The sequence below is a fragment of the Myxocyprinus asiaticus genome, chromosome 29 (genome assembly GCF_019703515.2).
Source record: "Myxocyprinus asiaticus isolate MX2 ecotype Aquarium Trade chromosome 29, UBuf_Myxa_2, whole genome shotgun sequence".
Classification (NCBI taxonomy): Eukaryota; Metazoa; Chordata; class Actinopteri; order Cypriniformes; family Catostomidae; genus Myxocyprinus; species Myxocyprinus asiaticus.
The window spans coordinates 2758614-2771616 of NC_059372.1; the positions used below are offsets into that span (position 1 = coordinate 2758614).

Sequence of the window (13003 nt, forward strand, 5' to 3'; positions counted from 1 at the left end):
AAAAATAACATATTTTATTGTTAATTTAATTCATTTCTCTAACCATGCATTATAATGAAGACTTTGTGAAACTGCAACTTTTTGAATTACAGATTTGAATGAAAGCAGATACATCAACACTTTTGTTCATCATTTCATGTGACTCAGTCCTGCTAAATTTGTTTGAAATAACATGTGAGGTACAACACAGTCATATCACTTACGAGATATAGCTCTAAAATCAAAATGATCTTGCTAAATAATTTGAACACTGACTACGACTGCATTAATATTAGAGTTGAATCTTCGCCATAGTTGGATTAGTAATTTTGCCCTCCGCTCATGTTTTCAACAAGACTAAAACAACAACATGCTGCATGCTCAGTCTGACTCATACTACATCTGTTTGCAAAGAACTGTGAGGTACAACACAATTTCATATGTTATGAGCCACAGCACTATAATCAAAATGATCCGGATGAACTATTTTAAAACGCATTTTCTATCATGTACACCTATAAAAGATGACCGAGCCAATGAGAGGTAATTATTGGCGGAGCGACACGTATAGCCCCGCCCCATGTGTAGCCCCGCCCCGTTCTGCAAGCTGCAGCCAGCGATACTTGAGCGCGTGCACACTCCAGTCCAGTAGGAGACGGAAAAGCGCCATTAAACACAAGAAGAAGAGAAGAATTTGTCTGTAAGTGTTTGAATGTGTTTAACTTCATTTGTGAGTTTATGTTTGTGTTTTTCTGTCTTTGGCGTTTTAATGATCGTAACAGAAGATTATTATCGTCGTTTGTGGCGGTTTTGTGACTCTTTAAAATATTCAGTTTAAGGAGAAACAAAGAAAAAACTTCGGAGCCCCTTCAGGGGGAATTTGTTTTCTGAAATAGTTTTACTTTCCCTCGCAATAAATTTACCATGATTTTACTACAGTAACCATATTTTAACCATGATATTTGTAGTGAAACTATAATACTACAGGAAAACGAATACTGTGGTTTAAAAAAACATAATTTTGTGATTATTATGGATTTACTACAATAACTATAGTTTAACTATGATTACTGTGGTAGTTTAACCATTGTATTTGTAATAAAACTAAAGTAATCACAAGATTAACCATGGATAATCTATATTAAAACATGGTTTTGGTCCCAAAAAAACTAAAACAAACATGGCCCACCTCAGTCATGTTTACTACAATATTACTATAGTAAAACCATGTTTCAGACCAAAAAACAAAAACATTACACTGTCATGGTAACTACTATAGTAAAGCCGTGATTTTTCTATTGTATGTTTTTATTTTACTATAGATTTATCATGGTTAATCTTGTGATTACTATGGTTTTACTTCAAATACCATGATTAAACTACTACAGTAACCACAGTTAAACTATGGTATTTGTGGTCAAACCATAATAACACAAAATTAACCACAGTTTTCATTTTCCTGTGTTATTACTATGGTGTCACTTTGAATATCATGGTTAAAATATGGATACTGTAGTAAAATCATGGTAAATTTATTGTGAGGGAACACAAAACTTGATCAGTATCAGGCCAGAGAGAGGGTGAAAAATGTTTTAATGCAAAAGGTGTTAATAACTTTATCAGTGGACCTGACGGAAGATGATAAAACTATATAAAAAAGAGCATTTCATGAACCCTTTAACATAATTGAAAAATGTATTTAAAATTATGCCATTTTAAAACAGAGTTTCAATGTACTAAATTATAGAGTTTGTTAGTGGCATCAACCAAACAACCATTTTTGATATATAATGAAAAAAAGCTTATTTTAGCAATTGTTACAATGCCTTTAATAAATTCAAATATAAAATTGAACTTTTGAAACAATCTGTGTTTACATTAGTGCATTTTTTTTTATAAAGTAAAGGATGGACGAGTCGAATTGTGTTTTTTGTTTTTTTTTAGTGGTAATCAACTTATTCCACAAATGCTGTCGATTGAGCTTAACTTGCATATTCCTAAAACTAATGTTAACATATAAACCCTTAATTTGTACTTTTATTTTAAAGTGTATCTCTCCATAATTTTAAATATAATTTTAAATATATTGCTCTGAAAATGCTAAAAAAAAAAAAAGAAATAAAAACACCTAAAACAAAGTAATCTGGAATAGATTTTTTTAGTTATTCGTTTTGCTGTGGCTTTAAATATCTAAATTTTGTCATCATTTACTCATCCTCGTGTTGTTCCAAAACTGTCTGACTTTCTTCCATGGAACACATTATAACTTTTGAAGGACATTAAGACACTGCTATTTCCCATACAATGAAAGTGTAACAACATGAGGGTGAGTCAAATAAAAAACAGCTCCCAAAGTCACCAAAATATAACAATAAAACCCAAAAATTAGTTTTTATTTTTTCATTTGGTAATTTATTTTATTTGTGATGGACACTTAAAACTATTCAGTTTCAGGAGAAACAAGCAGAAATGTGAGAATATCATGTTTAATGTCTGATAAATGAGCTCGATAAATTCATTGACTGATTGTAAATTAGTTAAATAAAGTCTGTTATAATATCTGATAATATTCCTGCTGTCAGGAAAATGAAACCAAACTCCAAGCACACATGTATATTTATAGGCTACCATATCAGAAACAAAGTTATTTAACAGAGCTGTATATAATCCTATAATAATCTTTTTAAGTTTGATGTATGTCAATCCATTATAATAATGACTTGTATTCATATGTTCATCATGAGAGAGCAGGTGGATGTGATCTGCTGTAAATCAGTAGGAACTGATCTGTCCATGCTGGATATTGATGATTTCATCACAGAAATCTCTCAGCTGAAGAAAGAGGTGACGTCACTTAAGACAAAGCTGATGGAGAGAGAAGACAGGTTACAGGTTAAACATTCATTTCATCCTTAAAGTTGAGATTGTAAGCTTTCAAATGATGTGATATGATGAACAGTACAGATGTGATTGTGTTGTGTTTGTCAGGAGCTGGAAAAGGTTTCCTGTCAATCTTCAGTGTGTGTGACTGATGAGACCACCACAGAATGTCAGGATTCAGTGTGGAGCAGCAGAGATCAGTCCACACCACAGCGACTGCTGGACAAACTCTCTGAACAGAGATCCAGAGACACACAGGACTCACAGCTCACTTTACTCTGTTCTACTGATGGTAATCAGGGTGATCAAACCTCCACAGAGTCTCTGACTTCTGTGTGTAATGCTGGAGAACAGCAGATGCTGCAGACACCAGTGAAGATGTGTTCAGTGAAGCTGCTGGACTGCAGGAACCTGATGAAGAGGAGAGGAGAAATCAAAGTAGAGGAACAACCGAGTAATGAAGATGATGATGATCAAACCTCCACAGAGTCTCTGTCTTATGTCTGTAATGCTGGAGAACAGCAGATGCTGCAGATACCAGTGAAGATTGAAGTGAAACAGGAGGAGATAAAAGAAGAAAACACAGCAGAGGAACAACAGGGAGATGAAGACGAATATATTTCTTCAGGTATGTTTCTTCCTTTAATGATTTACATTTTCATGTCAATCGACTGTCATTTTACAAGTCATTTTATCACTCAAAACAGTTCCCTGCTGTTTTTATTTTTGTTTAAGTGCAGTTAGTTTTGTTTTGTTTTGTTTCAGTTTAAAAAGGTGCATGTACTAGTGTTTTTGCACTGCTTTTTACCAGCGGCGCTGCACATTTTTGGATCTACAGTGTAGCAGCGGGGGGGAAAAAAAGAAAAGAAACAGTGATGATGTGTGCTTGCCCTCCAACTTAAGAAAAAGAAAGCTGCAATGGACATCAAGTGGCGACCCACCATAGTAAAGAACATAACCTGTATTTAAAGGGTCATGAAACACTAAACTTCATTTACTGAGATGTTAACAGATATGTACAATGATGGGCCAAAACATTATGACCACTCACAGGAGAGGCGAATAACGTTAATCATCTCCTAACAAAGCCACATTTCAAGGTTTGGGTAGATTAGATGGTAAGCGAACAATCAGTTCTCATTTTCAACGTGTTAAATGCAGGAGAAATAGGCAGGTGTAAAGACCTGAGTGACTTTGACAAGGGCCAAATTGTTATGGTCAGAAGACTGGGTCAGAGGATCTCTGAAACGGCTTGTGGGGTGCTCCTGGTCAGCAGTGGTGAGTACCTACCAACAGTGGTCCGAGGAGGGACAAACCACAAACCAGCAAAAAGGTGTTGGGCACCCAAGGATCATCGATGTGCGAGAGCATTGAAGGCTATCCCATCTAGTCTGAACCGACAGAAGGTCTACTGTGGCAAAAGTCACAGAAAATGTTAATGATGGTTACAGGAGGAATGTGTCACAACACACAGTGCATCGCACCCTGCTGCCCATGATGACCCCTGTCCACCAGCGAAAGCACCTACAATAGGCACGCAAGTGTCGGAAGTGGACCTTGAAGCAGTGGAAGAAGGTCGCCTGGTCCGTTGAGTCCCGTTTTCTTTTACATCATATGGATGGCCTTGTCCATAGGTGAGACCATGGGTGGCTCCTTATTTCTGTGGTTAGATTGATTATAGATAGTCTTTTAAAACAATTAAAGAAATAAACTTTAGTATTTCTTATTAAAAAAAACTAAACTAAAACCCTAAGCGCATTTAAAAACATTTAACTACAACTTTTACAGTATAAAAATGATGTCTTGTACAGTATGTTCACTCTAATAGATTTAATATTAATCTATTCTAGTTACCAGTTAGTGTTACTCCAGTTTAGTAAGGATGATTATTAGGGTTGCCACAGTGTTACCGGTTTTTCTCAGTACAAGGGAAATCACCGGTGTGAAATTTTATACTGGTGGAAACATTATGAATGAAACTTCCAATATCAATACAATAGCCTAATGTATAAAATAGCCTTAAAAAAAGAATAGTTGCCTAATGAAGAGTTTGTGACCCATGATAAATGAACCTAAGTAACGCATTGAAAGCCAGAGGTTCTTTACCAACGTATAAAATTACACAGGCATCAAAGTATGCACATTGACAGAAGATGTTTAATTGCAGGTACCGAATATAATGTGCATGGTGGGTAACTGTAAGACATCTTGGATTCGGAATGACACAAGAAATGCTGTTATACACACAGACACGTGCTTGAAGAAACACTTTATTATATTTTTAAGAACAGATGACAGAAAAGCCGTCTATATGCATGTCTGATGCGCTGTTTGTTTGGAGGCGTGCAGTCTTGTGGAACATGTGTATGTAAAGTGTTCTCACTCTTTCTTTGTTTCAGTCTTCTGAGTTCAGTTCACTTATCACACTGATAAAGTTAGTAATGTTTTTTGCATTAAAACAATTTTCACCCTCTCTCTAGCCTGACATTGATCAAGTTTTGTGTTCCCTCGCAATTTACCATGATTTTACTACAGTATTTTAACAATGATATTCAAATTTCCACAGAGCAGTTCGTTGTGAGCACAACTCTGCAGCCTATACATCTGTGATTAAATCATAAAATAATACAAAAACATGTTCACCACGAATCATGATTTATATTTCAGTGATCATTATCATCCTTATAATTATGTTTACATTTAGAATTGTTTTTATATCTTCATTTGTATTAGTAATTTATTTGCCTGACAGTAAATGGAAAGGTGTTTATATATGTTTTTTTAACCAATTCATTATTTTAATTGCTTTAGAAATGTCTTTGGTTTCAGTTTTTTGTTTTTTAAATAAAATAATTTAATTTTCAATGCAAAAGCACTAAAGCAAGAATATTCACCGATCCCTCAGTCGAGGGGTTGACGATGTAATTGGTTATTGTAATATATATATATTGGGCAAAATCAAAAGTAACAGTCAGCATCTGGTGTGGCCACCAGCTGCATTAAGTACTGCAGTGCATCTCCTCCTCATGGACTGCACCAGATTTGCCAGTTGTATATATATATAAATAATTGTGAACAGATTCTGAAAAATATTGTGACCAGTAGAGAATGCATAGATGAAGTAGGTTTGTTTCCAAAGAGATGTTCCCCTTCACAACTTTGAAAAGACGTCTTTCAAAAATTTTAATTGCGCTTCATTTTTTCATTTGTATTTTTTAGTTAAAATCAATAAAAAATAAAGTTCAGAGTTTGAAATCAAGCTGCCTTGTGTTATTGCGTAGGCTATTGCTTAACGAAAATTACCCCAAAGTACCACCTAGCCTCCAACCAATGGTAATACCTGTGTTAGTTGGTTTGAACGTGAACATCACACCTGTGTGAAAATTATGATACCGTGGCAAGTCTGATGAGTATGTGTATTTTAAAAAGCTTTGTAATAGATTTTTGTCTCCTTTACCTCATCAATTCTGTTTAAAGTGTTAGGACTATCTAACCCCAGGGCTGTATTTTAAGTTGATTTGTTTGTTGTATTTAAAGCTTTTTTAAAGTTTTTAAAAGTACCCATTTTAGATTTAGCTTTTAAAAAAGGTGACTTTAGCGAAAGGTTGAGTAGTTTGCATTCCTGACGCAAAATCAGATGCGCATATCTGATACTAGCAACATATTTATTGATTATAAAGTGCTGAACGTGAGATGAATAAGTAAAATTTGGTTCGGCAGTGGCCCAACTTTCACAGAATTTTAAATGCAGGAAAAACCCTGCAAACATCACCTGCCAAAGTGGCTAGTAAGAGTGAAAGAAATACCCGCTACTGCTGATTTTAGGGTGGGTGTTAATTTCAAACCCTGATGACCATAATCAGAGCATAAATGCAGTTATTAGGCGGAATAAACGGTATAAATAAATACCGATAGCACAGCAAACGTCACAAATTAATACTGGACGTTTGTTGTGTTCTGACATTGAATTAAGGATCAATTTGATTTCTTTTGATGTTTTTCCCTCTTTAATTGATTTTTGTCCATTTACTGTGTTTATTGTAGAGCTGATGGAAGTGAAAGAGAAATGTCAAGAACTGAATCAAGAAGAAGACAAACTTCAGTGTCAGAATCATCATGATTTTATAACTGGAGAAAAATCTTTGAGTTGCTCAAAGACTAAGAAGAATTTATCACCAGAAAAGCATAAAAGAAGAGCAGCCAAAAATAATTTCAGCTGCACACAGTGTGGAAAGAGTTTCACAAATAAAAGCCGGTTTAATAAACACATGAAAGTTCATACTGGAGAGAAACCTTACACGTGCCATCAGTGTGGGAAAAGTTTTGCAAATCCAGTTTGTCTCAAAGGTCATCTCCGCTGTCACTCTGGAGAGAGACCATTTGAATGTGAAAAGTGTGGTAAAACATTTGTTTTGAATTCAAGCCTAAGAAAACATCTGAAAACTCACACAGATGAGAAACCTTACAAGTGCTCTTTTTGTGGAAACCATTTTGCACACCTGTCCTATTTGAAAAATCACCAGAAAATACATACCGGTGTGAGGGCTCATATGTGCTTTGAATGTGGGAAGACCTTTACTACAGTCGGACACTTGAAACAGCACCAAAGAATTCATGATGGAGAAAAACCATACAAGTGCTCACACTGTGAAAAGAGTTTCACTCAGTCACAACACCTGAAAACACACGAGAGAATTCATACTGGAGAAAAACCTTACAAGTGTTCACATTGTGGAAAGTGTTTCACTCAGTCACAAAACCTGAAAACACATGAGAGAATTCATACTGGAGAAAAACCTTACAAGTGCTCACACTGTGAAAAGAGTTTTACTCAGTCACAAGACCTGAAAACACACGAGAGAATTCATACTGGAGAAAAACCGTACAAGTGCTCACACTGTGAAAAGAGTTTCACTCAGTCAAAAGACCTGAAAACACACGAGAGAATTCATACTGGAGAAAAACCTTACAAGTGCTCACACTGTGAAAAGAGTTTCACTCGGTCACAAAACCTGAAAACACATGAGAGAATTCATACTGGAGAAAAACCTTACAAGTGCTCACACTGTGAAAAGAGATTCACTCACTCAAAAAACCTGAAAACACATGAGAGAATTCATACTGGAGAAAAACCTTACAAGTGCTCACACTGTGAAAAGAGTTTCACTCACTCACAAGACCTGAAAACACACAAGAGAATTCATACTGGTGAAAAACCTTACAAGTGCTCACACTGTGGAAAGAGTTTCACTTGTTCACAACACCTGAAAACACATGAGAGAATTCATACTGGAGAAAAACCTTACAAGTGCTCACACTGTGGAAAGAGTTTCACTTGTTCACAACACCTGAAAACACATGAGAGAATCCATTCTGGAGAAAAACCTTACAAGTGCTCACACTGTGGAAAGAGTTTCACTCACTCACAAACCCTGAAAACACATGAGAGAATCCATTCTGGAGAAAAACCTTACAAGTGCTCACACTGTGGAAAGAGTTTCACTCAGTCACAAGACCTGAAAACACATGAGAGAATCCATTCTGGAGAAAAACCTTACAAGTGCTCACACTGTGAAAAGAATTTCACTCAGTCACAAAGCCTGAAAACACACAAGAGAATTCATACTGGTGAAAAACCTTACAAGTGCTCACACTGTGGAAAGAGTTTCACTTGTTCACAACACCTGAAAACACATGAGAGAATTCATACTGGAGAAAAACCTTACAAGTGCTCACACTGTGGAAAGAGTTTCACTCAGTCACAAGTCCTGAAAACACATGAGAGAATCCATACTGGAGAAAAACCTTACAAGTGCTCACACTGTGGAAAGAGTTTCACTCTATCACATCACCTGAAAACTCATGAGAGATTCCATACTGGAGAAAAACCTTACAAGTGCTCACACTGTGAAAAGAGTTTCACTCAGTCACAAGACCTGAAAAGACATGAGAGAATCCATACTGGGGAAAAACCTTACAAGTGCTCACACTGTGAAAAGAGTTTCACTAAGTCACAAGACCTGAAAAGATATGAGAGAATTCATACTGGAGAAAAACCTTACAAGTGCTCACACTGTGAAAAGAGTTTCACTCATTCACAAGACCTGAAAACACATGAGAGAATCCATACTGGAGAGAAATCATACAACTGCTTATCATGTGGGAAAAGTTTCAGGGCAGCAAGTAATCTACATAGAAATGAAAAAAAGAATTGCCCAAGTAGACACACTGAGCAAAAATCATCTTCAGGTCCAACAAGATTTAGTAAATAGTTGGAAAGATGAACCCAAAGATGGAATTTTTCCAAAATGAGTAGAATCCTCTAAGAAAATTCATGATGTTTCGTTTGTGAACGAATCAGTCTTTTTAAACCAATCTTTTAAGTGAACTAATCATTCTCGTTTAAGTCCATACACTGACTTAGACTTCATGTTCACTGACTTCACTCCCTTTCAAAGCCAAAGAGCTCTATTTTGATGCGCGAGAATGGTTTGGTGATTTTTCATGCCTGTAAAGACTAACTATAGTGCAAGCAAATAGGATTCGAGGGTGGGAGCAATTATTGGTTTCACCGGCTGAACGAATACACCACTGAATCAGTTGTGTCCGTTGTTTGAGTCTGATTGAAATACAGTATGTATTCTTTGTATTGATCCAAGAGGTCAGTGTGTGACGTTTTGATCTTCTATTGGTCATGTGTTCTCTCGTCATGCAGATTCGCTGTTAAGAGATCACCAAACTTAAACTTTCGAGATGCAGCGTAGTATGAAATTTCTTTGATGATGTTGCCATTATTGATTGAGTACATATAAAATCAGTGTACAAAACGATAACTTTGCCTTACCCAGATTCACTACGGTAAGCCTACAAAAAGAATACATATTTTTAGCTGTCGGGTCGGATTTGGTGCGAAATCGCAGGCTTATGTCAGTAATCCTTGTGTCTTTACGTCATGTCTGTAAACTTAGAAAAGAAGTACAGGTTGTTGTGTGTTCTGGCGGGGTAAGCAATGCTGTTCAGTCACAGTTCAGGACAGCATCGCAGCAGTCCGGTTTGACGTTTATCTGTTAACGGTTTGGCAAAGTTTTTTACTTGCTTAATTGCTTGGATATATTTTTTTGAAGTTTATATTGCTTTTCATGCTTTTATGAATTGAACATTATTCATGTGTTTACTGGTTCTGATGTATCTTTTTTTTTTCCAGGGAAAATTCCTTTAACATGTTTACTGACATTCATGACTTCTGATAATTGAATAACATTGCTGTTGTTTTGCCTTGTGTTTTGCCCCTGTCATCTGTTTCCCCCGGACTACAGTTCCCATAATTCCCTGCCCTCATCACTGTCAGCTGTTCCCAAATGTTCTCACCTGTGTTCCATTCCCTCATTAGTCTTTGTGTATATAATACCCTACAATAAGTCAGTTATTGTTTTGCTCCTGTGTTATGTACGTTTGTTTTAGTTCCCAGTTCCTAGTCTTTCCGTGTTCCAGTGTTTACCCTGTTTTTGTACTTTGTCTGTTTTTTCATTAAAATTCAAGCTGTATCTAGATCCTGCTCTCGTGACTTTCTTCAAACGTTAGAGAACAACTGACCACACAAATGGATCTAGTGGCATACTTCGTCCAACTGAGCCATGCAGATTTATCTATAAGGGAATACTCCCATTTTTTCACCACCATTGCCAGCCACACAGGATTTGATGATTCCACCCTGAAATCCATATCGGACTCACAGCTTGCCAGTGGAGGGAATTGCCGGAGACCTGAAATTACACGTGGAAGGAATACGTGAAGATAATATTACAAACTTCCACGGCTTCACCCCTTGAGCCTGCCACGGCTCTGCCTTCCACGGCTTCGCCCCTTGAGCCTACCACAGCTCTGCCTGCCACGGCTTCGCCCCTCGAGCCTCCCACAGCTCCGCCTGCCACGGCTTCGCCTCTCGAGCCTCCTACGGCTCCACCTTCCACGGCTCCGCCTTCAGAGTCTTCCACGTCTCTAGTCTGTGGCCACCTCCCAGGCCTCTTGACCCTATCTCGACCCTGGTCTCCTGGGTCACCTGGCTGTCCACCTGGTCTGCTCTGGTCTTCTGGGTCTACTGTTCGTCCGCCTGATCTGCTCTGGTCTCCTGGGTCTCCTGGCCGTCCGCCTGATCTGCTCTGGTCTCCTGGCCGTCTGCCTGATCTGCTCTGGTCTCCTTGGTCTCATGGCCATCTGCCTGATCTGCTCTGGTCTCCTTGGTCTCATGCCCATCCGCCTGCTCTGGTCTTCTTGGTCTCATGGCCGTCCACCTGGTCTCCTTGGTCTCCTGGCCGTCCACCTGATTTGCTCTGGTCTCGTTGATCCATCTTGGCCTTGCCTCCCTTACCTGAATCCCTTGGGCATCAGGAGCCGCCCATTAAGGGGGGGGGGGGGATGTGTATGTCATGATTCACTGTTGTTGTGCCTTGTGTTTTGCCCCTGTCATCTGTTTCCCCCGGACTACACTTCCCATAATTCCCTGGCCTCGTCACTGTCAGCTGTTCCCAATTGTTCTCACTATTGTTCCATTCCCTCTCCAATTAGGCTTTGTGTATATAATGCCCTGATTTCTGTTCAGTCTTTGTCAGTTGTCGTTTTGCTCCTGTGTTATGTACGTTTGTTTTAGTTCCCAGTTCCACTTGATCAATGGTGTATTTGCAAATCAAATTGAAATCTTTACTGACAGATTTCGTATCCAGGCAAACAAAAGACATGGGTTCCCCCTCCGTACAATGACATTAGTGCGCACTAGCTCGCTGACAAACTGAGGTAGAATTTAGCTCAATTTACCTTATAAATGATGAATAAAGTGTAAGATGTTGCATGCTAGAATCCTACAGTGATCAGCAGGTCTGCTAAGAACAAGCAATCTCTTCTGGTCAATAGTTGTAATAACATCATAAACTGAACGCAATCTTTACATAATCCCTTTTTCAAAGAAACAAAATCAATCCTCAGTACAGCCCACAGACCGCCAGTTGCCCATCCCTGCTGTAGTGTATACCTTTGTATGAAATCTTAAGTTTTTGGGCAGTTTCAAGCATTGTATAGCCTTCTTCCCTCAAAACAATGATTGACTGATGAGTTTCTAGAGAAAGCTGTTTTTTTGTTGTTGCCATTTTTGACCTAATATTGACCTTAAGACATGCCAGTCCATTGCATACTGTGGCAACTCAAAAACAACACAAAAGAGAATGTTATGTTTCATTTAATGAACCAAATAGCTTTCAGCTGTGTTTGATATAATGGCAAGTGATTTTCTAGTACCAATTAGTAATTTAGCATGATTACTGTTGGAGTGATGGCTGCTCGAAATTTTTTATCTAGATTTGATCAAAAATGACTTTTTTCAAATAGTGATGGTGCTGTTTTTTTACATCAGTAGTCAAGTCATTTTTATTTGAAAATCATGCAGAAAATGAAACTGTAATATCTATAATGTCATCGTTGTGTAGTCTGATAAAATATGATTGTGAATTGTGTTTAAAAATAAGTAATTAAATAATAATTTTATTTAGAAACCCAGTGAGCAAGCCGAAAATGACTGTGGCAAGGAACAAAAAACTCCATAAGATGTTAGTTAATTGAGAAAAATAACCTTGGGAGAAACCAGGCTCATTGTGGGGCCAATTCCCCTCTGGCTAACATCATGAATATAATGCCAATATTACTTAATTATGTGTAGTGCAAGTCATGGTTTAAAATGATTAAACTAAGTGTTAAGGGTCAGTGTTTAAACAAAGATTTTGTAAGAAATGTAAGAGTAATGACTAATTTCTTTGAAGTTCATCCTGGATTAACTGCAGAAATTCACATAGATGCATTGTCCTTTGTTAGTTGGCTGATGAAGGGTTTTGTTGGCAATTAATTGATAGTCTGTGTATTCCATTATAAGAGTGTAGTCCATCATTAGACCGAGGTGATGCAGGCAGAGATCAGTGAGGTGCATCACAGTTCAACCGCCCGGTCATTTTGATGAGGTCTATCCTAAGTCCAAGGTTCAGGCAATGGCATATGATGTATCCCATGTCTTATGGTTGGAGTTGGCATCAGTTCATCCTCTGAAGTCCATCATTATAGACTGAAGTGATGTTTGGCTGGTACCGGCTGCATTAAGTTGTCA

General features: G+C 37.6%; 1 protein-coding gene across 4 annotated transcripts; it reads left to right on the forward strand.

The window, feature by feature from the left end:
- Positions 1-607: 607 nt before the first annotated feature.
- LOC127419865 (zinc finger protein 271-like) lies at positions 608-12311 on the forward strand. Of its 4 annotated transcripts, none has more exons than XM_051661649.1 (4): positions 608-679; positions 2728-2871; positions 2968-3487; positions 6904-12310. In XM_051661649.1, the coding sequence occupies exons 2-4, from the start codon at positions 2773-2775 to the stop codon at positions 9129-9131; spliced, it is 2847 nt and encodes a 948-aa protein (XP_051517609.1). In that variant the 5' UTR covers positions 608-679; positions 2728-2772; the 3' UTR covers positions 9132-12310. The 4 variants fall into 4 exon arrangements, with proteins under 4 accessions (XP_051517609.1, XP_051517608.1, XP_051517610.1 ...); XM_051661648.1 differs by having other exon boundaries at positions 637-679; positions 2724-2871; XM_051661650.1 differs by having other exon boundaries at positions 637-679; positions 2731-2871.
- The last annotated feature ends 692 nt before the right edge of the window (positions 12312-13003 follow it).

Coding starts and splice junctions, on each gene's coding strand:
- LOC127419865 (XM_051661649.1), top strand. CDS start 2,773: ATGCTGGATATTGATGATTTCATCACAGAAATCTCTCAGCTGAAGAAA. Junction 2,872..2,967: donor AGAGAGAAGACAGGTTACAG/GTTAAACATTCA, acceptor TGTGTTTGTCAG/GAGCTGGAAAAGGTTTCCTG. Junction 3,488..6,903: donor AGACGAATATATTTCTTCAG/GTATGTTTCTTC, acceptor TGTTTATTGTAG/AGCTGATGGAAGTGAAAGAG.